The sequence below is a fragment of the Phoenix dactylifera genome, chromosome 9, assembly GCF_009389715.1.
Source record: "Phoenix dactylifera cultivar Barhee BC4 chromosome 9, palm_55x_up_171113_PBpolish2nd_filt_p, whole genome shotgun sequence".
In the NCBI taxonomy this organism is placed as follows: Eukaryota; Viridiplantae; Streptophyta; class Magnoliopsida; order Arecales; family Arecaceae; genus Phoenix; species Phoenix dactylifera.
The window spans coordinates 16,657,388-16,683,060 of record NC_052400.1 but is presented as its reverse complement, the minus strand read 5'-3'; the positions used below and the strand labels follow the sequence as shown (position 1 = coordinate 16,683,060).

General features: G+C 36.9%; 2 protein-coding genes across 3 annotated transcripts; both read right to left on the bottom strand.

Moving 5' to 3' along the window:
* Positions 1-2,099: 2,099 nt before the first annotated feature.
* On the bottom strand, positions 2,100-6,374 carry LOC103719692 (uncharacterized protein At4g37920). Its single transcript, XM_008809088.4, has 6 exons — positions 6,140-6,374; positions 4,649-5,058; positions 4,171-4,339; positions 3,246-3,490; positions 2,768-2,955; positions 2,100-2,547 (listed from the first exon to the last, which is right to left on the bottom strand). The coding sequence occupies exons 1-6, from the start codon at positions 6,303-6,305 to the stop codon at positions 2,388-2,390; spliced, it is 1,338 nt and encodes a 445-aa protein (XP_008807310.1). The 5' UTR covers positions 6,306-6,374; the 3' UTR covers positions 2,100-2,387.
* A 1,592-nt stretch (positions 6,375-7,966) lies between these two features.
* LOC103719820 (E3 ubiquitin-protein ligase SINAT5-like) lies at positions 7,967-21,404 on the bottom strand. Of its 2 annotated transcripts, XM_008809360.4 has the most exons (4): positions 20,829-21,404; positions 8,941-9,327; positions 8,277-8,650; positions 7,967-8,177 (listed from the first exon to the last, which is right to left on the bottom strand). In XM_008809360.4, the coding sequence occupies exons 1-3, from the start codon at positions 21,072-21,074 to the stop codon at positions 8,288-8,290; spliced, it is 996 nt and encodes a 331-aa protein (XP_008807582.2). In that variant the 5' UTR covers positions 21,075-21,404; the 3' UTR covers positions 7,967-8,177; positions 8,277-8,287. The 2 variants fall into 2 exon arrangements, with proteins under 2 accessions (XP_008807582.2, XP_038986143.1); XM_039130215.1 differs by having other exon boundaries at positions 7,967-8,650; positions 20,829-21,403.
* Positions 21,405-25,673: the final 4,269 nt, after the last annotated feature.

Here is a 25,673-nt window from a genome sequence, read left to right as displayed (position 1 = left end):
ATCACTGTTTGTAGCTCATTATTATTAAAATGTGTACTGATACTTATTGTAGAAAGTTTTTTTTTTTGAAAAAAAAATTAAGCATAGCAACAATAGCAACAAGTGCTGATAGTGGTGGTGATATAGGGCATTACAGGTGGTAATATAGAGTAATAAACCTGTGCTAGGGTTTGAATTTTGGACCTTTCCTAAAGACTTAGAGAGTAGATGTCTGCCAATTGAGATACAATGATTTCTTTTTATTTTAGTTAGCACATTGCAGGGGAAAGAATTTTTTTCCCTTTTGTCTATGCATGTTAATTTAATGTATAAGATGTAAATTTGAGTGAAGATCTCGAGTTTGAAACAAACCATGCTGTAATAAGACACATGCATGGACCTATGAATTTTTATTTCAAATTCAACAAGTCAATAGTTGGACTTGGAACTTGTTTTGATTCCACCACTGAAACACTGCCACATATAAATTTGTTATTTGACAAAGCTTATCAGCCTTGGTGGCTAGTTGTTAGGTAGATTTTCTGGCCAAGACTTTCAAGTCCCCATTAAAACAGAAGGTAATAATATTTGTTCAATGGATTCAAATGGAAACATAAACAGATAACATTGGTGATTAACATTGCACTAAGACTTCCCAAAGGAAATATTACCAAAATTGTGAGTCCCTTGATGCATACATCCTAAACCATATGCTCTCAAACAGTTTATACATGAATTACTTGCGTGTATAATCTGGTGTGCAGAACATTAAAGCAAGGTTTTGTGCATGGAACAAACGAGATTTCCAGTCAAAAAACACGGTATGATTACAAAAGGACTGACAAGCAACCTAGTACTACTCTCTGCAAGCATGAGCTACGGTGCATATCGGCATGTGAAGCATTGACATATTTCTAAGCTATGATATAAAAGTGAACATCTTAATATTTGTGCTCAGTGCAATACTACTTCCATTGCAATTAACAGGGATACTTGAGATGTTGTATTTAGATGCATTACCTTTTATTTTGCCTACATATTTAAGATGATAATTTGTTAATCAGGAATTACTGATGATAGAAAACTAAATCAGTAAAGAAGCTCAAAAGAGTGCACCTAGCCTAGCAGAATAATGAAGCCAAAATATATGTCAGAATAAAGAAAAATCAGAGAACACTGAGGAAAAAACTGAAAGAGATTAAGTCACTTGGCACACTGTAAACAAAATAATCATCAAACAATTAGTCTCTTGCCAACCCTTGCTAGATATGTAACCATAGGAATCAATTCCTGTTTACGTACGGGAAATACAGGTGATGTTTGATGGGAAATTCTGCAACCATTAATTACCCAGCAACTTCAAATTTTCCGAGAACAAATTCAACATGTAAGGTAAAGACGTCAAAGTACATCCACAAGATTGAATTCGCTCATATCAGTGTGCTGGATTTCTAAGATACGGATAGACCTTCTTTGACATCGGCTCCTAAAAAGTTTGTTTAATTACTATAAATATCATTCTAAAATGTACTTCTTTTCTTTTCCCCAACTAAATGAATTGAACTACTTTAGTGATTGAATCTGAATAATTAAACAATCAATGAAGTATGAGTTGGGACTTGCAATGACTCAAATTTAATATAAAAAAGTAGCTAGGATAAGTTCTTAGAATCAAATAATAGATTATGTCAAATACGACATTATGATATCAAAGGTTCGCCGTACCGGTACCGAACCCCATACCGGTGCCGCACTAACATAGGCGTACCGAGTGTCGGTACAGTACGGTATGCAGTACGCTAGGCGTACCGACACTGACGTACCGATACCGATATCTATCGGTACGGGTACGGTACGCTCGGTACCGACCGGTACAGCATACCATATTGATATCCTTCTTTTATTAGATAATGCCGTAAGCACAAAGGAAACCAGTCAATTGGCAAAATATGGAACGCTAAAGAATAATTGATTGAAGGTAATAGTCCTGTGAACAAATTTATGGCTTGAGGCCGTAAGTTGCTTTTTTCATTCTCTTTTTTTTTCTGATAGAGCAAAATGGCTTGAGGGCATAAGTAGTCAATTGAACAAAAACAAGGAGCATCAGTGTGGTAATAACAGATCTAAAAGGCAAAGAATGCATTGAAATATAAAATGTTTTTCTGATATCATGCATAATGACTTTCATAGCTTTGCAAACACAGACATACCTGACTGGTAATATATATATATATATATATATATATATATATATATATATATATGACAGAACATTGGAGCAGTCAATTCCAAGTTAGTGGTGCCTTTTTCAAGGTAATAGGGAAGTGAAATTTGTAAATGTTGCCTTTGATCTAAGATCATCCATTTTCTGCAAAGAACTGTGTGGCTTGGGACATGAATGGTGAAATCTAGAGGAAATTATTCTGGACTAGCTTCTTCAACTCTTCCAGTCTCTGAATGACCTTCGGGTTCATCAAGTCCCTTGCTTCCCTTATAAGTGTGCCTTCTCTACTGAAATGGTAAGCATCCACCACAGTTGTTATCCAAGTGTGCAATGCCTCTGGCGTTCTGCATACAAAGAACACACCTTTAACCAAAAGTACTTTCTAGCATAAATAGTATAAGATGGATTGAAAGTAGTTAAAAATAAATATTTCGTGCGCAATGCCTTGTGCATTGCACATACAAAAGAACACATCTTTCAAAAGTACTTTCCGAGGACAAATAGTATAGGACGGAATGAAGATAGTTAAGAATAAATATTTGTCTTGGGTGCAGGAAAGCATACGTGTACAAGCAGTCAACATCCTTTCCTTCAAGTTCATATCCAGGCGTAAAAGCATCCTTTAGCGCAGACAATTGCTCCTCAGGATCCTCAATTGTGAGAAGATATTTTAGTATCCTGATTTCCTTTGGCATGAGTCTCTGAAGATTACCCACTGCAGTCTTGTATAAATGATACAATACATCCTTTGCCTGTGCATAGTAAAAGAAAAGGTAGAAATAAAATGCTATTACAAAAAGTAATATATTTAAAAAAATTAAAAAAATGGAAAAGCTAATAGATGCATAGGCATAAGCATATTTGAGTATTTTAACTTTGTTCTCTTCTTATTTAGGAGAAATTGAATTAATATTGAATTTATTGTAAACAAAAATTACTGTATAGAAATAAATAATCTCAATACATTACAAGTATTTAGTGATAATTATGCCTTCAATACTTATTTTATGATTTCTTTCTGTGCTTTTGACCAGTATAATACCTCATCTTTCATCATATTTGATTCTTTGGCAGCTGACCAAGCTTTGGTGAGCATCAACATCAAAGCAGAATCAAGTTCTTTCTTCTCAGCTAAATCATCTATCTTTCTGCATGCGGCGTCTAAAGAAGGCGAATTGACAATATCTTGTAACTTCAACTCGGCAGCATTCAAAGCCTCAATGCTTTCTGACGCATTATCATATGCTTGTACAGCAGCCAGACAAACATTTCCAAGTTTTGCTAAATCTAGTGAAACAATGTCAGAAATATCTCAAATTAGCTCAATCCAAATAGGATGAACTAAAATTTCAAAAGTATGGGAGATTTCATGAGATCTTTCACTTTATAAACCAAAAATGATTTATAAATCAAAAATTATTACAATCAGGAAAGCAACCTCTAGATTATTTATGATATCAACAGACAATAATGCAGGTATGTCACTAGCATTTCTGGATAAAGGGAGTGATCTTTTGTAGTAGTATACATCATGCATCACCACATAAATGCACAAAAATGCAGAGGCATGAGGCAAAGTTCATCTAGAAGTACTGCCAGCAACAATAAGATAAATTGACAAGCTTGGGTTTGACAGTTCTTGTAACAACCCTTTTCAATCAAATTACGTAAAATTTCTGGATTCATGTTGTCCAGTTGTGCTAAAATGATTTCAAATAGAATATATTTTTAGCGGCTAATGCTCATATAACAGAAAAATGTAGCATCTATCAATGGATGACTTGGTAAAATACTTTCAAACATATAGCAACAGTAAGCTTGCATTACACTGCAAATCCAATGCCCAAGCTGATATGGTACCACGTTGTTGTCCTTTCTAGTCGGTAGACAATGTACAATCCAATAGACAAAATATATATTAAAAAAATCATCAAACAGAATAAGAAAAAAGATAGATCCAGTCTTACCATTTTGTTCTGCTGGACTGTCATGATAAGATTGTGCTACAGTATGAAGATGTAAAAAGAATTCCTTTGTGAAATCTTTACGACGCCTGGCAACAATAGTATTTATTTCAGATGGTGCTTCTTTAATTGCTTCAAGAAGTTCATTATGTCTTTGCACATCATCATCTATCTGAAACAAGTGAATGACAATAAGCAAGTACAAATGTCATGAAAATTCGAAAACTGCTGCCGCTTGACATACAAGAAGAAAAATTTCATTAAGCCTTTTTCCTCAAAAATTGCACCAGCTACCAGAAACAGTTTTAAGCGTTTAGGAATCACTAAAGCATTGAGCAGATATCTACAATTGGCTACAACACCTCAAAAGTCTAAAAGATATTATATAGATGATTGTCCATTAAATTTGAGATATGGGAGGAAAAGATACAAATGTAGACAGAAGAGACAGTAAACTATAAAGAGCAGAAGTCAGATGCACCTCCTTCACTTTTCTACCAAGTCGAAGAAGCTTGTGCTTCATCCCTGGATCACTCTCAGCATCTGCTCTTTCCTGACAACGCTTATAAAAATGAGGTCGAATATTGCTCCACTCCTTGCTAAAAGCTAATAACCTTCTCCAATCAGTTGTTGTTGGCTTATCGACCATGAATACTTCAATTAGTTTGTCGCAAACTCTGACCATTGTAGAGCCATCCAGGTATTCTGTGTCAGCTTTGTGATCTTCTATTTCCTCATCATCTTCAGGGTACTGTTCACATACAGTACTGTTGTTAGACTGTATAGGGTTTGATGGCAAGTCTTCGGTATGGTCACTTGGCGCCACTGTCATATCACCCACTGCTTTGAGAGCAGAGGACTTTAACTGGAATGAACCAAGCAATAAATGACCTGGCATCATAGAATCAGTCACATCTATTATTGGATTAACATCTGACTAATTTCATCCAGAAAAATAATCGATGTAGAAAAATGCTGCTGGCTGGGGAAAGCAAAATCATAACCAATATGCCTCATCCTAACTGTTTAAGTTCCGCTTTAGAACCCTTTACAATGCGTATTTCCTTAGTTGGCAAAAATGAAATATTTTATCATACTTAACCAGACATGTAAATCTGCATGCAAATCTAATTTGAGATAGCAAACAACAAGTAATATGAAATAATTTCTTCCTGAAGTTGCCAAAATATATTTTTCTATCTAAAATAAAAATATGTTATACATGACACCCTCCATATGGTTGAGAGGGAGCAGAAAAACTAATATAAAGCAATCATCTTGCATGAAGACCCTTTATAAAGGCTTAACCTGAGGTCAACCAAAACACAGCAAACTAAAGTTTTCAGTTCCAATTTTCGTCCAAAACCTATCTTCCTTTATGATTTCAGTTTCAAATTCAGAATTTTTTCTCTTTTATTAGACTTATATTAGGTTCGTATCCCTTGTCAAATTATAACTTGTTCCCTGCATACATATATATATATATATATATATATATATATATATATATATATATGTAGTTACTCTCCTTTTTTTCTAAAATATTACAGATAACTATCATTTTCAGCATCAAACCACCTACCAGTTCTTGCATCATCAAATCTACAGCACACATCATTATGATCTTTTCTCATATAATTATCATTGGAAAAGAAATTTTTTTATGATTAAAAAATGCAATAGAAAGGAACAGAAAATACAATTATTTAATACATATGTACCATGGAAAGATGCAATCCGGGTTGTAAAGAAGGTTGTTTTTTTAGAAAAGAATACATTGAAGTATTCTCCAATGGAGAATGATTTATCAAAGTCATCAACTCGAAGAGGACTGGAGTTTATGCGATTTATTCGATACCCTGATGCATGCCAAGCAGCGGCAAAGATTTTTCATAATATGAAAAAGAAATTTAGAATTCTATAGACTGAAAGAGAGCTCTTCTATCGAGTATCGATTTATACTCTTGGTTACCTTGGAATGCAGAGGGGAAAAGAACAGGTCCACATCCACGGGAGAATCTTCTCCGAGAAAGGATAGGAAGAGACGGCCCTCGGGAGGCAACCGAGCTTCGGGTTGGAAGAGAGCGTATTCGGAGGGGAATCGAAGGTCGCAGAGCACAAGAAGAAGCGATCTCCATGGCCCGTTGTTAGGGATTATAGGGTTTACAAGATAACGAGCTCGGGGAATGTCCGAAAGTAAAGGCGCAAACTTCCGGTTCGGTTCCATGTTCTTGGATCGCCGGAGTGGTCCGGCCCGAGTTGGGGTCGGGTTCGCAACATATCAAACGTCGGCCCAATTAAAGCTGGCCCAAGAGTACCTGGGCCCTGAAGTGCGAATCGAGAGACGACATTTTGAATAGAGATTTTCTTTTTCCTTTTTTTTTTTATTACAAGGAACGAAGAACACTGCACTGCTTTGTGATCTCCAGGGACCTCTGAAACTCTTCATCCATTCAGCTCTCATAATAAAATATGAAAGGAGAATCCAATAGCCGAGTTCAAGATATGAAATGAGGATCCAAAGGACCCAACAGACACCCAAACCTCACGTAATATGGCTTCATAGCAAAATGAGAAGTTTGGTAATTAGGAATGGTTTGGATGCTGGCAAGACTCAAATTTTAGAAGAGAATATTGAAGCAAATTTGTGACAATGCAAGGACAACATCAGATAAATAAAAAGTCTTAAAAGATGTATTAATAGATACCATATATTTATCTATGAATGCAAAATCAAGCTTGTACTCATATAACTTCGTCCCTTTAACCAGTTGATTGCATTCATGTATTAATCATTTCTTGGATTCTGCAAATAAAAGAAAATAATATGCCACAATTAAGAAGGCATTGTTGTATGCCACCGTTGGTTTATCACACACTCCCACATTGAACTTGGTAATAAGTGACGAGGAAGTAGGATGTTGAAAGGCTCCTTTTTCCATCGTACGTGAATTTAGTGGTTTTCTTTACCATGCTTAGCCTGTTTAGCACTTTTAAGAATCTATTGCCATCGAATGAAGCCATGTCTGAGGTGATACCACCTACCGGGCAACAATATTGTATACCGTTCTGATTCCTCAGTAGACCCTCATCCAGAGTGATGCCCCAGCAACCTTCGACCAGCTCATTCTATCAATATTGGGAACGAACCAACATAAAAAGATCCGACAACCACGCATGTCGTTGGCCGTATATAATGCAGCAAGCCCCTTGTTTGTCAAAAACTCAAACCATCATTACCGAAGGACCTTAACAATTTATATGTATAAATCTATAAATCGAGCCATACTCGAGTAGAGCTCCACTTAGCTTCAGTTAGATCTAAATCGAACAATATAGATTTCACATCAAATATCTAAATCATTAGATGTAATCTACTAACTACTACCATACTAAAATTTTTGTAATTTAGAGACTTTTGACCTATGCATCAAGCAGTTAAAAAATTAGATAATTTAAATAACATAAAATAATATATTTTTTTCACCACTTGATATATATAGGTTAAGAGTCTGCATAGCACATAAGTAGTTTAAATAGGGTAGACCGCATCCTCTCACACAAGTAGCATGCTGATATTTGGTAAACTCGTATCAACATCACGCACCATATGGTTGGCGGAACTCGAAGGCAAACAAAAATGATGGTCGACAACTGCAGCTTCAACAATAATTCGACCATAAATTGCAACTATGGGTGATCATATAATGATTGTTGAACCATGCTACAATCAAACTTGCCTAGAACAGGGCTAGATAATCCAAATAACTTTGTGCTTATCTGCACTAAACAAAAATCATAAGAAAAATATATGCTTTCTAAGAAAGATGACTCATCCAATCTTTTGCATCCGGTAAATACAGATATGAACTCAGGACCCAAAATTCCACATAAGCCAAAGCAGTAGTTGGCGGGGAAAATTTATTAACCATTTAACCAGAGCTCAAGTCCCAGTATCAGCATTGTTTAAGATCTTTCCCGTTATGTGTTGCTCCCTATCGATAATCTAACTGGTGCAATCAAACTATGTCAGCTGACAGCAAACGACAACTTAGGCAAAGGAGATCCAAATACAAACCCAATTAAAGTAACACCCAAATTGCACACACCTTCATGACTATCAGCTACAGAGATTGGGTATGCACACTCCAGCATCAGGGTTTGGTTGCTCCTTCCATATTCGGCCCGTAACCCGTAGCTTCAGCTCCTTCCTATCACCCCCCGAGAAGAAGAGTGCCATATTCCTCTGGATTATGAGGCCATCATGACTGTCCCGAATTTTCCTGTGGCTGTCACGGATACTCCGAGGAGTGCCTTCCCATATCAGCTTCCTGCCATTAGAACCAACCTCGAGGCTGTACCTGTAGTTCCTTTCCTCATTCTCATCCCCCATGAAACGGAGGAATGCCATGTAAACCGGAGCCATCCCAAGCTGAAAGGCCTCAAAGTGCAGGCAGAAATATTGCCCAAAGCAGTGGAACACCTGGAGATTTTAGAACAGATGAAATTGATTTTTAGTTATAGTACCAATATGGAAACTTTTCTGAATGCCACATCGGATGACGTGCTCTATATCAGGGTATTAGAGATTTGGGCTTTTGTTGCAAAACCATCTCTCCCTTGGTACAGTTCTCTTCAATAGCATACCATGCAAGCAAGCACATTGCATGAACAATTAGTTGAAAGAATGCCGTTCTGGAGTACTTTTTCAACAAAAAAAAACATGAGCACATACAACCCAAAGCCAAACTGAAAGCATGTGAGAATACTTACAGTTAGCATCCAGGTGGCATTTTCAACCTCTCGAGGATTAGACTTCACATAACGATGATTGAATGTGCAGCCAGTATGCATGTCAACCTTGTGATCATCCCTTAAATGTGCAACAAGGAAAGGAACATCTCCAACAACAGAACATTCAGACCCAGCATATGGGCAGTTATATGGTCTGAAGTTGCACAGGGCTTCATGCTTGAGTTTGCTGTAGTATGGGAAGATTTCTGGGCAACCTAGTGAGAAATACTTGCAAGGAAGCTCAAGTGATTCAGCCACCTTCTCCAACGCTAAACATCTGATGTCTCCAAGCTCTTGTCTGCAAGTAGGGCACCTGTTATGCACCCTTGACTTACAGGTCGAACATAGAGTATGCCCATTGTGGCACTGCAAAAAATTGCTGACTTGCTAGACTTAGTTGATTACGTATGGGAGAAATTTTATGATGCACCAACAGTCGCCCCAGACATGGCAGAATTTCACAATAAATAATACCAAGATACCTCATATTTTCACTAGACCCTTTTCATAGCATTGTAAGTAGCATTGTCTTGATATGAGAATTTTCAATGCAACAATGTATTGTTAGAGGATGCACGTGATAATTTAAATGAGTCAAGAAAATGAAAAATATAGGCATAGTTCATGATAAACTAAATTTAAACAATATAGTACTATTTAATTGAAAGAAAGTACATTGAGGGATCTACTACATAATTAAATTATTCTATAAAGGAAATTATGGTCCAGAAGTGTCTAATTATTTTCAATAATCAGTAATTCAAGTTCTAGTAAGATCAAAAATTTTCTGCCATGAATGAGAACATACAGTTCATCAAGATAAGATGTCCTGTGATTTGTTGTACTGATGAAAAAATGATTTTCTGGCATCATAAAGCATAAATCTAAAAAAAAGAACAATCAAAAGCATAAAACTAATAGAAAATGATCAACATGTAGATGCTATTAAAGGATCATAGTGTTTTCCCACATAAGTACCTGGTGGACCCAAACCAAAATCCAATTACAGATCCAGATTATTGGACTGCTATGATGCCTCTAACTCACATATTCTGAAATTGTATACCAGTTATTATGTGCTTAGAAAGACACATGGAGAATTTTTTTTTCGAAAAAATGAAAACTTCAATCATACTATAATAACCAACCTTCCTACTACCATATACTAGGGTCTTGCACATGCTCCAAATGTAAGTGTCTTGAATAATGAGTTCAATTGTGATTTTGAAAGTTAGAAGGGACTTATAAGAGGAAAGGAGATGACAATTTTGTATATTTGGGAAACCAAATGATCTCAACTGTTTGTTAGTGGGAAGGAACTTAATGAGGACTTTAATGAGACAACATGACGGCAAAGCTGTAGAATGCAGAAAGATTTAGGCTGTTTCTATAGGTGGTGCCACAAGATATTTCTGGAAACTGATAAATGCACACAACCTTTACCTAGATACAACATATATGCATTAATTTCTTTATAGACAGAACTTATTTCTCAACTGTCCCAGCCATGCATCGATCTCTTTAGCATGATATTATATGTAATTAAAGAGATGATTATCCATAAGGGAGAGTTTAAATCAGATCTTCGACATGAGAAATGCTATTGATGCCCTTTTGTTGCCTCACTAATTAAATGTCACTATATTAATAACTTGCTTTGCCACATTAATGTTCATCTAATCAAGAGGAAATTATAACTGGACGTAATGCATCCATTCTATCTTTTCTAGCATAATGCTCTCTTCTTTTTTTTGTGGATGAGAAGCATCAATATGATATAGTTGTTATAAAATGGAGCTTGTTCAGAATGGGATTCAACAGTAGGCAGCACGCAGCACATGACATTTGTATTACAATAGAAGATATGGTTTGACTTTTTGATACTTCTTTTGACCCATCAAAAAATGATTTTAAGCATCTTAATCCAAGCCCCTATTTTCAGTAGGGCATCCTACAGATATCATTCAGTCAACTCTCCTATCTGATTAGCCCCTAAAATTTCTTGAATACATTAAGTAATTGTTATCCATGCACATTGCCAATGTAACTGTTCTTATAAAGTTTTCCATAGTTCCAGATAAGCATACGGCAATCACACAACTTTCTAATTAGACTCAGGCCTGCCTTCAAACTCAATCTTAAAGTTCGCAATGATGATTAGAATGTTTATTTAATTTTGCTTAATTGTCAATTTTGTTATGAGCATGTGTATCAAGCAAGCTGTCAGTTAGAATAACTAGTACTGTTTATTCTTAAGATTTCTTTCTAACCCCATGTCTTTCTATTTTCTCCATACGCACTCATGCATGATTGTTGTCTATAATTACATGGGCGGACCAGCATTGTGCCTAATAATTCTAAGAAAAAGGATCTTTTGTTGTTGCCCTTGACCTGCAATTTTAAGAGCTTCATAAGCTGGTCTTTAGTTTGCCTATCTTTATATCCTTGTAGCACATACTCGTGTTATTAATTCAGATTTTGATAGCTTCTTGACGATAAAATCCTCATGATAGTGGCCTATTATGTGAAGGATTGCATTCTCACTTTATTGGAATCCCAAAGCGTGACTTGGACAAGGAAAATCTTTTATCTAAAAAGGCAAGATTCTATGATTAATAAAGTTTGTGAAAGCATAAACAAGGTTTTGGTGACTGGTATGACAAATCAGAGCCGTCCCAATTGCTGACATGTAACCTGCTCCCCTTTTTAGTTCTGTGTGAAAGGGTGATTCAATTTAAATAAGAAATAGTGGTAGTTTCCATTCTTTTATCGATTGTTAAGTTTCAAGTCTTTATGTAATTTGGGAAATTAAGCTTTATGAAGTGGCCAACCACTTCAATTTTGTGTCTCATTGACTAGTTATGAGGTACATATGGCACAGTCTGGGATGTTAGCTACTGGATGATGATGGATGAACCTCACATGAAGGTGGATAAAAGATGTTTCAAGGAGGATGCGTAAAAGCCTAAATGGATGTAGTGGAAGGAAACCATGTCTTAGTTTCCTTGTCTTGCAAAAAAGAATTTTGCAAGATTTTGAGGAAAAGAAAAATGAGGGGTTTGAGAATCATATCTAAGAACCCTTGTGTTCTAAACTTGTGATGACCCAGAATTTGCTGTTCATAAGCAAAGATTCTTCAAAAGAATTTCAGATCTATGATTAAGCACTCAAGATTGAAGAAGATTTTAAAAGAAAAGAAAACTAACAAAGATATTTTTGATGGCTGAGCTCTAATTGTTGACAAAAAGAACGAATATACAATGAACATCTAGTGGAATCTATAAATTCATTTGATGCTGAGATATTTATATCTTAACAGATTGTTTTAAAGTCCAGGTTTTAATTACTGATTCATTCCAGTCAGCATGTGTGCGGCCCTAATATTGCACCAACATTGGGTAAGCATTTAGTTGGCATGGCACAGCAAAACATGATACGTGCAATGCCGGCCATTCGCTGGCATGCCCTGTGCCACCAGTACTTAAATCCTTTTCTAAATTTTCACTTAAGTCGCCTTTAGCAAAGTGAAGAAATGTAGAGTGGGGGTATAATCTACCAAAGCTTGTGCAGTACATGTCATCCTCGAAATTCCATGGATAGCTTGAGTTTATATCCATTTTATTTTTTAAGGGAAATATCGAGCCAGAGGCCCAACCAACTTCAGTAAGGCAACAGTTATAATCTTAATCCTAAGTCCAAGCTTAGTCTTGAACCGATTGATTTGAGAAATCGTGCTATTCATGAATGGCACATTCAAGGGATCAGCAAGAACTTGAATTCCCCTCGCCTACTTTGACATATATTCTTTGAATGTTAGTCAATATATTTTCGTCTAAGAGTTGACAGGTTGACATTTGTTTCAACCATTTGAATTTTACTTAATCATCACATAGAATCTCCTTTATGCAAAATAAATTGATATTGAATACGGAAATTTACATAGTAGGCATCTGTTAATAAATTGTAGTTGAATATATATATATGTGTGTGTGTGTGTGTGTATAAATATATATATATATTAGAGATAAGTAAAATATGATGAAGTAGACAATTCCTTAGTAGCTTAAATAGATTCACGTACCATTTTGTTTTGTTTGAGAAAACATACGTGCATTTATATTATGTATGTAGTAACTATATTGAATGTAGAATAACTTGATTACTGTTTTGCATTAATAACCTGAAAAAAAATTACAAAGATATGACTCTTTTATGGTATAGATTGAACGTTAAATTTTCGACAGGGGTTTAACGCAAAAGGATAATTTTATCCTTTTACACTTAACATAATTATTTATTTACACCGTAAGTCAAAAATCTTACTGGAGGGACATTGGGTACATATGCAAAATAGCGACCTTTCAAAGAGTACATATGCAATAAGCCATATTTATAGGGGTATATATGCAAAACGCCCATGTTTTATTTGTTTAAGTTATTGCTTGGTGTTTGTACCTTATGTTAAGTTATGTTGAGATTGTTGCATATGATTTATAGTTTTCTGGTGGTTATACCTGTCATTTTGTAACAAGATAGTGATATCTAAGTTATTCATAATTGAATATTTTCTGAATATACAAAGCAAACTGAAATCAGTTGTTTTGTTGACCATAAGTCTGCTCACAGTAGCATGACATTCTTTGGTTGGCATGTGTTTTGTACAATTAAACATGCATATACCAGCTAGAGACAGGATAAAGTCAAAAACATGCAAAATTAGTAACAAATAATATCCTTCTTAATTAGGAACATCAATAAGCCAGATCCAAACCAAGCAGATCCCAAAATTCAACAGGCCCGACCAGCAATCCAGCCTAAAACAATATAAAACCAGTCTCACATGTCAGCCTGTTGACACAAGGTAGGCCGAACCGGACCGAACTGCCCGATTCGGACCGTACCGAACCGAGTCGGTTCGCCTATTGGAATCAATTCCGGTCCCGAACAGGCCGGAATGAATTCCGAAACGACCGGACCCGACCGAAAAAGGCCCGAACCGAACCGAACCGGCCGGAACCATTCGGAACTGGCCGATTCCATTGGAACTCAGTACGAACCGTATTTGCACCGAGTCGACCCGGTTCAGAACCAGGCCCCCTCCCTCTCTACTTCTTTTTGTTAAAAAAAGTGCTAGAATAAGGTGTGCTTCCTCTCTCCTATCTCTTTCTCTCTAATTTTTTTTGGCTTGAAAAAATAGGTCGAAATTTGCAAAATAAGAAAGATCATACCAAAATTTTTAATTTAGGCTTGATTTTATTATATGTTGGAGATCTATGGATGATCTATACAACGACATAAATTTTTTTAATTTTGGTATTATATATATTTTTAAAAATTAAAAAAATATTTTCGTATTAAAAATATGAAAAATATACAACATAGAATCCAAAAAATAGCTGTAAAATCAGAAGTGTATTTAGGGGCATGCAAGCTACTCTCCAGCAAAATTTGGTATTCATTTATTCAAATTTTGATGCGATCATGCTCACAATAGCTTAGGCCTAAATTTTTAAAAAAATGAGAAATAAGTAGCCTTTGATGCATGTTCATGGGCCTATAAAAATATATGTAGCTTCCATTACTGGGTTCTATATGAATCTGAGCTGAAATTAATTTTTTAAAATATTTATATTTAAAAAAAATAAATTTAAAATAATTAAAAATACATAATTAATACCAAAAATTATAAAAAAAAACATATTACATAATTTAGAAGTAATTTCTAAAGTAGAAAACATTTTTTTAAAATTTATGATATTAAACATATTTTTAAATTTAGAAATTATTAAAAATAAATAAATAAATAAATAAATATGAAATATTCATATTATGTATTAGATAAATCAGATGTATTTTCTGAGATAAAAAGTTATATTTATCATAATAAAATTTTGCTATTTTTAAATAATTGATAAGCTAAGGAATAGAACCATCAAGAAAAAAGAAGGTGCCAGAGCGTGACGTTGGTTGAAATCATGAATAAATGCTCTCGAGTCAGGACTATTAGAAGTGCAACTGGTACAACATAGAGTTTAAAAAAAGAGGGGTAATCAGATTGAAGCAATATTTAGTTGGTGGTTACCCCGACATATATATGTACTGAAAATGCCCACAAAAAATTCAGCAGCTAATGAAGAAGCACTTCGCTGATTTCAGAGTAGCAAAAGAGAAGGTTTCTAAGAAGAAGGCAGAGGTGGACCGCTAAGCGGCAGAACCACCTTCCTATCACTATAAGAAGTCAAAGGAGACATCCGTTTCAGATGAAGAGAAAACACGATCCAAACTGCCATGCAGGCGCGAGCCTAAATGATCAGTGGCAACGGGATGAGGTGGTCAAGCATAGGGCTCAATTTGGGACCTCATATTATGAGTCGGGTTCCAGTTTTGCGAGCAACAAGACAAATCTAAAGTTCAAAAGGATATCCTCAGTCAGAGAGGCCATCAACAAAGGCGGTGGTCTTATTATGCTGGAGGCTTTTGGTAGCAAAAAAAAAGACATCTAGAGAGATTCCACTAGGAGCAGCAATTTATAATTTAGATCCATATGTCTTCTCCAGCAGAGATTCGAAGCAGCAGAGGGTTAACACAATGCTGAAGAAAGATAAGAAGGATATGTAGCGAGCTATTAGATCCTGGTTCCACTTCAGCAACATCCCAGTGAATGTACCAGAAAGTACGTACTATAGGCCTGTCATTTCCTCCATATAGGCTATCAGTCCTAGTGTGGTCGCAGTGTAGATCCTCTTAGCCTGAAGTACATCTACGATGAGCTTCTTGATAATAATAAAAATGATCTAAAGATATGAATTGCCTCATACAAGAGCATGTGGCCCACATATAGATTGACAATGATGTATGATGGTTGGATCGGTCCTACTAGACAGAGCATTATCAACTCTTTAACATATTATGATCTGAAGACTTTCTTCCACAAGTCGGTTAATGCTTCTAATTAGATGCATAATGCCATGTACATCCTCAAATTGATGGAGGAGGTGATTGATCAGATAGGAGAGAAAAATATCGTGTAGGTCATCACTGATATGGGCCACAATATAAGGCTGCCGGAAACATCTTGATGGAGTGGCGACCTCATTTTTTAGATCCCATGTGCTCCTATGTGTTGTACATTGTATCAACGTCATATTGATGGATATTACAAAAATTTATAGGGTGCAACAGACAGTGAAGACAGCCCAAACCATCACTAAATATATTTATAACCATACATGGTCCTTTCACTAATAAAAAGGTATGCAAGAGAAGAGATTTTGAGACCAGGAGTACACGGTTTGCTACCAACTACGTTGCACTTAATAACATTTTTGAGAAGAAAGCAGCCCTACGTCAGATGTTAGTCAGTTCCAAATGACAAAAAAGTAGATATGCGAGGGTCAATACTAAAGAGAGCATTGTCGAAGACTTGATGACGAGGCAGACATTCTGACAACAGGTCACTATGATAATGAAGGCTATCAAACCATTGTATGAAGTACTTCGGATCGTGATAGCGAGAGGTGCCCCCAGATGAGCTTCTTGTATCACATGTTGGAGAGGGCAAAGATTCAAATCAAGAAGGCGATCCGATGTATACCCAAAAGTACATCAGCATCATTGAACAGCAATGGGACTACTAGATAAGTAGGGACTTGCATCTAGCAAGTAACCAAGAATATTGAAAATTTGATTGTTCTTGTACTTGTACAATTTTACTAAGACATAACGAACTCTATCTGCAACATACTACTTGAATCCTCGATTGCAGTACACCATAGCTAGAATCGATATGAACGATGAACTTCTGGTTGCTCTGCGTAATATAATTTACAAGATGGAGCCTGATCCAAAAATTGCAACCCTGTCTAAAAAAGATAAGTTAAGTGACATGTGTAAGTTAACTAGTATCTTCAGCTATTAACATATTACAATACGGTTCTTTTACACAGGCCCATATATTTAGAGAGGGAATTGATAGCTTTGGAGTCTCGGCAGCTATCATAAGTAAAAAAAGTATGAATCCAAGTATATTATACATCAGGAGGACATTTATCTGGTGTCAAATAGTTACTAATATGATATTATCTTATATATAATTTTTTTTAATGTTTTTGCAGCTGAATGGTAGATTTATTTTGGTTTGTCCGCAAAAAATCTTAAGCGGATAGCCATCCGAATCCTCTCCTAGACGGTCTCCTCGAATGGCCGTGAGCGCAATTGGTCCACCTTTATCCTCATCCACAGCAAGCAGAAAAATTGTTTGACACAAAAGCGCCTCAACAACCTTCTATATGTTCACTACAATCTGAGATTTAAGTTGAAGTACATTCAAGAGAAAATAAAGCTAAAGTATGCAGATCCGATCCATAATGCTTTTGTTGATGATGAGGATGATCCTATGATTGGATGGCTTGCGGGCCAGCAGCCAGAGCCGAAATTTGATGAGCGAGGATTACCTCCAAGACCGGCCAATTTCGTAGCCAGCGAGACTAGGATCGATGCAGGGCAATGGCAAAGAATAATATTCCATACATCTTTCCAACTGATCAGCCACAGTCATAGGAGAGCCGGTCACCACATGACTCCTTGTCCAAGATATCCTCTCAGAGATATGATCGAGAGATGCTTAGACGAGGCTACTACACTATCCGGTCGACTCAGTCCGGTAGGCGACATACATCCTCCCAATATAGCCAGACAAAGAAAAGCACGAAGGATAAGCAGGCAGAGAGTAGCACGAAGGGTAAGCAAGCAGCGAGTGGTACAAAGGATAAGCAGGTAGCTGCCCAATACACCAAAAAAAATAAAAGGCACCTGCAGCCCCAGTGAAGAGTGTGGAGGGGGAGCCAGTTCACTCAAATTCAGAAACCAGAAGTAGCAATTCTTGTGGTCATATATCTGCTGGCCAGAAAAAAAAGTGGACATGAGACCACCATTTATGAGAAAATTGCAGGATGGTCTTCGATTCACTAGTGAGTCCCAGTTTACGCATATTACACAGAATAGGGACCACGGTGCACGATCTGGTGAAGCCCACGAGGATCCGATTGCATATAGAAGATAGACTCCTTGAGGCCATTCAGGAGGATATGATGCAGCTACAGATAATTTCGCATATGGAGTAGGATCCATAGATATATATCAAATTTCGAATCATATACTGAATTCTATTATCCGTAGCCACATGCAGCCTATGACCCATACGAATACGGATATGGATATGGTGTATCAGAAGTATCTTCCGGTAGCTACTACCTTACGCACCGGAGCATCTTACGAGTTGGATTTTGTTGTCGGCTTATTCGGATGGGCTTCTTTACATCCATTTTATCAGCCTATTTATCAACCAGAAGTCACCTCTCAGAACTAAAGCTTTAGCGAGAGATTCGAGAATAATTATAATCCGGAGCGCATTCCTTATGGAATGAACATACAAGACTACAACGCTGCTTGTTTAAAGGGATGGGTTGATGTGCCTCCTGACTGTGCTTATGATCCGGACATTTACGAGGGGCATCGCCGCTCGTAGAGATCTTAGATATCGATATGTATGTTGTATTTTAAATATATATAATTGATTGTATTATTTTATATTTTTTATCTCACTACTTGATTTAAGAAAATTTCATGTTGTTTCATGTAGCATGCAACTTCTCACTAATTATTTTATATTTTGTATCATTTAAAAATAACAAGATGAAACATTTAAGTTAAATCGAAATTATAGAAACATAAAAAAAATATTAACTTAGACTTAAATTCATTGAAAAAGTTCAAAAAGATTGATTACCAATTAAATCAACTTGAAAAACACTAAAAAAAAATTGGGCATGCCAGTACGGTACCGGCATACTTAAGCATACCGTGTGTCGGTATGATACTGAATCTGTACCGTACCAACCTGTCCGCTGACCGCTATGGATCCCAACACCGACTTCCCTAAATTTAAAAATGTTATCCATAAAAATTTTGATAACTAGACCAACAAGCCTTATCTTATCTATATAGGGTAAATTAAGGGTCACTGCATGATTGATTAGAGTTTGGAAATATGTTATGACCAACCCAGCAACTAATATCACCCCACTAGAGTTGGTGGGCACTTCAAGTTCGAGCTCATTCAACTGAGCAACCTTCCAAGTTTACCCCAGACAAAAGAATGCTTGAAAAAGAGGGAAGAAGTCAAGGTTTGATACTAAGAAACACAATCATCTTTCAATACGATGCATAAGCCAAACAGCCTCACTGGAATAAAAACCCGACATGCATGCATCCATTACTTGTGGATTCCTGAAAATGCCCAGTGCAAAGCAAATCTCAGCATACTTCCATTAACCAAAATGAATCAACCCCCATATTTAGGTTTATACTGTAGGAGTTTATGCAGTGAAATTAAGCTCCTTAAGCTTGCTGTCTATAAGATTCCAACCAAAATTACCATAGCTTTTTAACATCTGTTAACTCAAATTCATGCACCACCACATTTTTCTAGCGAAAATTTTAGAAACCTTTGATAGTGCAAGTGTCAAAACCTAGAATCACAACTAGCAATCAAAGATATGTATTCTAGCTATAAACATGATTCAAAAAATAAGTAAATGAAGTATCCTGTCCCAAGATTTTACGAACAACAATATTTAAACAGTTTCAAATCTAACTATGAAATTACGAAATTAAAGAACAAATTCTCTTAGCGCATCATACAGGTCTAAAGACGGAGAGATCATCAAGGCAAGCATAACAGATCTACAGTTAATCACCACTAAAGGTGATGACCAAACCAGCAACCATGCATTAAGAACTGCCACAAGAAAAATAAAAAGAAAACAAAACAAGCATTATTCAGAGAAACACCAAACTCAATTATTTTTTGAAAATTAATAATCAGATGGGGAAGCTCCTAACTTAACAAAAACATTTAGAAAAATCCTTTAAAACAAGATCCTTAACATAAAGCTACAGGAAGCAAATGAAAAGAAAAGCAAATTAGTCCAGATCCTAAATACCCGGGGAAAATGTATAGCATGATATCTTGTGCTTAAAAGCAAATTTCCTCCACAATATTTGCAATTACCAAACTTCTATAAAACATTATTCAATCCAATTTCACAGCAGGAAAAAAGCATGAATACCCAACTGTTAACAAGAAAAAGCTGTCAAACAGTAAATCAATGGTTGATGATTGGATTTAGTCTGTTCAACAGAAAGATTACCCAGTGTGATATCGCTTTTAAAAAGATGAGCTATTTGAAGCATGTTCCCTCAAACAAACTCTAGGCTGAAAAAATGGACCCAGAAATCTAAAGAACGGACCAAAGGGAGAAGACAAACGTGAATTATATAGACTCAAAGTTATTGCATCAAGCAATAAAGTTAGATGACAAATATTCACATGGCTTCCAAATCCACATGCCCAAACTACCAAAATCAAGATTTCCATAACATTACAAAAAGAAAAAGAAACGGAAACGTAAGATAAATCGAACTTTTAACCTACATTCAGACCAAAAGAAAGAAAGAAAAAGAGAAGAAAACAAACCGATATTTTTTTACCAGTCATGTTCGCAAATAGAGAGTAAACCAAAATGCCATATTGAAAAGAAACGGGCAAAATATAAGAGGAGCAAAAAAAAAATCAAGAAACACCAAAAACGCCCATCAAGATCCCTAAACAATTCCACATCCGCCTCCCGGAACAACTCAATGGGCATCCAAAAAGAAGATATATCCCTTCGGCATCCAATAAAGGTGGAAAAGATCAGATCTTTAGATCGCTAAACCATTCCATCCCGCTCGGAAAAGAAAGCCAAGAAATCAAACTTCCCCTCACAACTGGGGACAGACACAAAAATCAAGAAGTGGGAGCCAACCTGGTGGATCGGAGGGTACATGGAATTGGTGCAGACGGGGCACTCGAGGAGCTCGTGCACGCTGGTCGTTGGCGTGATGACCGGCGCCGGGATGCCCCCGATTCCTACTACGCCGACGCCGACGCCGTTCCCGCTGCCGCCATGGTGGGGCTTCAAGAAGTGGTGGGGGAGATGGTGGGCGGCACCCTCCTCGTCGTCCATCCCGTCCGACGACGAGATGCACTCAATGTTGTCCAATTCCATCATCCCCTTCACCTCTCCCCCCTCTCCACGCTCTCCTTTCCCCCTCTCTTCTCTCCAAAAGGGAGAAAGAAACGGATTGGGACGGGACGGGAAGGAATGGAACGGCGAAGGAGACAGAAACGAGAACCGCCACCGTAGGAGCTTTCCCTTTGTGGCTCTGCCTGTGACGGGGTAACCTGGAATACGCTGATCGCCGTCGATATATATATAAATTGGAGCCAAAAATATGAAGAAGAGAAAGGGAACCAGGCAGAACTAAATCGAACGAATCCAACCAAAAATAGCCCTCGTTATTTCTATCTTGTTACTGTTTTTTGTAATTTGAGAATAAAGGAGGATAGTAGGGGAATAATGAAACGGAAGGGAGAACGAGCCATGGTTTTAAATAATACATTATTCCCTTATAACGACCTTTCGCCAAAGCCATTACCGATCATTATAGCAGTTATAACTGCCGTTATTTATCTCAATATAAATTTTTAAAATTTTTAGTAATAACATAATTTCTAAAATAAAAGTATTACAACGATTTATAATAAAAAAATAAGTATAATATATGCATGGGCACCCGAAGATAATAAAATGATGAACATCAATATATATTATAAAAGAAGAAATTAGGATGGACGTTCCACGAGCAACTTGTCTTGAGAGCAATGCTCGAGATATTACTCCCAAGCAAGTCAAGACGAGGAAATGGCAGGGATCAATTCGATTGCCAGCATGGTCTACGAGATATATTGTAACAATGTAGAAGGAGAGGAATGCTAGATTAAGCTCGTCCAAGAAGTGGTGGCTATGCAGGCCATTGAAGGGTTACTAAGGAGGAGTTGAGGCTGTAACCTCGAGGCTGAGGAGTGAGGACAGACTTGTCTAATGTAGCTTGCATCAGTTCACCATGGAGGGAACCCATCTAAAAGATATCTTCTTTCCTGTTTGAAAAGGAGAAAGATTTGTTAAGCAGATTAATGGATCAAGTCTCGTCAGAATAATAAATTGAATTTAATTCAAATTTTGATTTTATTAAAACTCTTTTAGTCAAGATTTGATGTTCATGATTTTTTTCTATTTTGATTCAATGAATCAGATTAAGGAATGCATGTTTTTATAGAGAAAAATAATTTTTAATAGGAAACAATCTATTAAGAATAATCCAATTGTACTGAAATTCATGATATGGCATGCTTGATTTTTTTCATATATTTTTATTTTTTTTATAAATTTTGGAAGAGCTAGAGCGCTCTCTCTCTCTCTCTCTCTCTCTCTCTCTCTCTCTCTCTCTTCTATCCATTTAATAAGTATAAATATAAAAATATTTATTTTCATATTTTATAAATAAAATAATATATTTTTAGATTGAAATTTTGTTTGGAGGGAACTTAAAAGTTAAAATTTAAAAATGTTATTTTATTTAAAACAAAATACAAATAGAAATAATGATTGTTATTCATGTCATTAACGATCTATTATAATAAAAAATAGTGAGAAATAATAGGAAATAATTGTTATTATATTTTTATGTTATTTATAATTTATCATTTATCATGATAATGTAATGACAGATGGTCGAAACTATCATAATGGCCGTTAGAATGATTATAATGCAGTTATTTGAGACCATCCAGCGTAGGGAAGATCTATAGCGACGGGACAACTATATTTGGTGCAGGGCACTTTGCGCCGTTGTCATGGAATTGCTTGTTTGACTTGGAGACAGGTTTTGTTCGAGGGCTGGAGAAGGATGCCAAGGACACACCATCTGCCGTCCATGGCATTAGTGACCTTTTTTCGGTAGGAATGGTACTATTGGTGGTTTGGCGCTCGTTTTCTTTGGAGAAATTAGTTCAAATTATTAGGGCAAAAATATGTAGTTTGACCACTATACTCTTTTGGTATGATTAGGTAATCCTTTATCCATGGCCTGGTGAGGCTAAAAATTAACATATTTTTTTGGTAGAACAAATATATTATATAAATATGGTATAAATACATTCACTAGAATCGAAGAATTGGAGTTTTTAGAGTTGAGAAGAAACAATCCAGATGGAGTCCCACAAGGTTCTCCTAATGTGATTAGCCACATAGAAGGCCATCGAGTCTGCCACACTATTCAATTTTCTGTAGACATGTTGTCTCGAAATAGTCCAAAAGAGCTACCATCCTCCATATGTCTTGTACTTAGAAGTAAGAATTGCTAATATCAGCTTCAAGATAAGACAACCGAGTAGCCGCAGATCTTGAATCACCCTCCAAAATAATGTGGGTTGCCCTTAGCATCATGATAGCACAGAAAAACTCTTCTCATGCTCCGCGCATCTTCGTAAATTAGTGTCCAATATTTGAAAACCACTAGCCGCTTCAAGCGAACAACTATAAATCATATAATGAATCTGGCCAGCACAAGCTCCATTATCAAGAAATTAACAAAAAAATCACTTGCGTGTATATATATATATATATATATAAAATTTATTTCGTAATACTTTTTTTGCGCATAAAACATTTGTGATGCATTAATTTAGTATATGATCAGTGTACAGGGAACTGGAGATTCAATGCATGAATTTTAAGAGTTACCAATAAATAGGACTGATGGGGGGGGGGGGGGGGGGGGGCGGCGAAATGGATCGTGCAGTCCATAACAAAAGGGCCACCCAATTTCTGCCCAACAGACACCAACACCGACCAGACGTGTCCTCAGTTCAACCTAGAATCAACCCGACCTCAGACTTCGCCAAAAGCTCCTCTAACCTCGGATATTCGCCGACGCGCCCCGGCCAAGTTCGAGGCACCCTCCTCATTCGCCGATGCGCCCCGACCAAGTTCGGAGCGCATTTCTTATTCGCCGACACGCCCCGGCCAAGTTCGGGGTGCCCTCATTATTTGCCAACGCGCTCCCAACCGAGCTTGGGGCGCCCTCTCCAATTACACACCCCGACCCCTGAGCTTGGGGCACCTCGCCGAGCACACCTCGGCACCTGTCAAGCCGATCTCGCCAAATGCATGATACGACCTCTCAGTGAGTTCGGCCTTGCCGACGGCAGCACCCATATGCGTGCTCACGTCCTCCTACATAGCCGTACATAGCGACGTCACTATGCCACGCTTTGCTAGTTGGCCCTCGGCAGTCCAAGGACAGCGCCATGCTACTTCGACCATATCCTGCTACGACAGTCAACTCCTCACCGTTCTCAGAAACGGACTCCACCGCATGCCACAAGCAGCTCTGACTGCGCGTCACTCCTCCTCATGATGGAAATAGGCCATGCCTCTGCTACTATAGTACCCCTACCGAGACTATAAAAACTCCTGATAGATAATATTGAAGGAACTTTTGGGTGGACCTACTAAACTCCCCTCTAACTTGATCATCGGAGGGTCCTCACAGAAAACACCGGTGAGGTTTTGTGCAGGTACCCCCGTCCGTCGCGGGAGGAGGCTCTCCTTGTCGTCATCCGCACTCCGGCAGCTCCTCCGACTTTTCCGGCATGGTCCCTCTCAAGCCAGATTTGAACCACAACAAGGACAAATAAACATAAGTCATCTCATTGTAATTAAAGAGGAGCAAATCCAGTGTATGTCGTGAAAGGTGCAATACATTTGTTACTTTTCAATTTCCAAAAAAAAAAAAAGCACAATATCATGAGCAAAGGAGAGATGCAAATATAAAATTTACTGGGTTAACAAATTCAAATGACAATTCTAAACAATAATGATAAATTGAGAGACGACCTCCAAGAACAATGGGAGCCCATATTTATTTGAAAAACAAAAAAAAGAAATCAACCACCAATCTCTTAATCTCATGGTATACGCTCACATACTAGCAACTTGGACGTTCTAGCTACAATCCCACGGTGATCCATTTTTAACATAATTGAGAAAAAGAGAGAAAATTTAAAACTAGCAAGAGTGTTTGACTTGTAAATTGCAGAAAAGCCATAATATTCCCTAGAAAATTTTTACATATAACCAATGGAAGCATTTGTCTATTAAAATGACCTAGCAACTAAATCATTTTTTGTATGCAAAGGATGCATGTGAGCTTGCGTACTATTATTGCTAGAACGAACTTTCAACTTTGTCATCTGTCCTTTCTTTTTAAATAAAAATAGTTTATATCCACTACAATTTCATGCTTTTAAAGAAAGAGATACATAGATTTATCTCAACATATCATTCTAACATGTGAATTGTGAGGAGAGTAGCTATTTATAATATAAAACCAATTTTGGATATTTAAGATTGATATTCACTACAGCAAGGAAATACTTGTTTTAAAGTTTTGTTTGCATTACTCCTTCTAACAGAAACTTGACAATACAAAATAGCTCAACTAAGAATAGTATGGAATAGTTTGTCACGGAAGCCTGATCAAGCTAGCCTCTACTCGGGCGAGCGTGTGCAGAAAAAAATCCAAAATAATTTAAGCCTGAAGGCTAGGATCGATTATGGCTTGATCAAGCATAGAACCAAGCCAACACAAACCACTCGGGTAGTAGAATCCCCTGGCCACCCAAGTGAAGCCTCCGTTTATTACTACCCAAGGAAGAGCCATACCGACAGGTCTCTGCATGCATCCATTTCCCCTGATATCTCAAC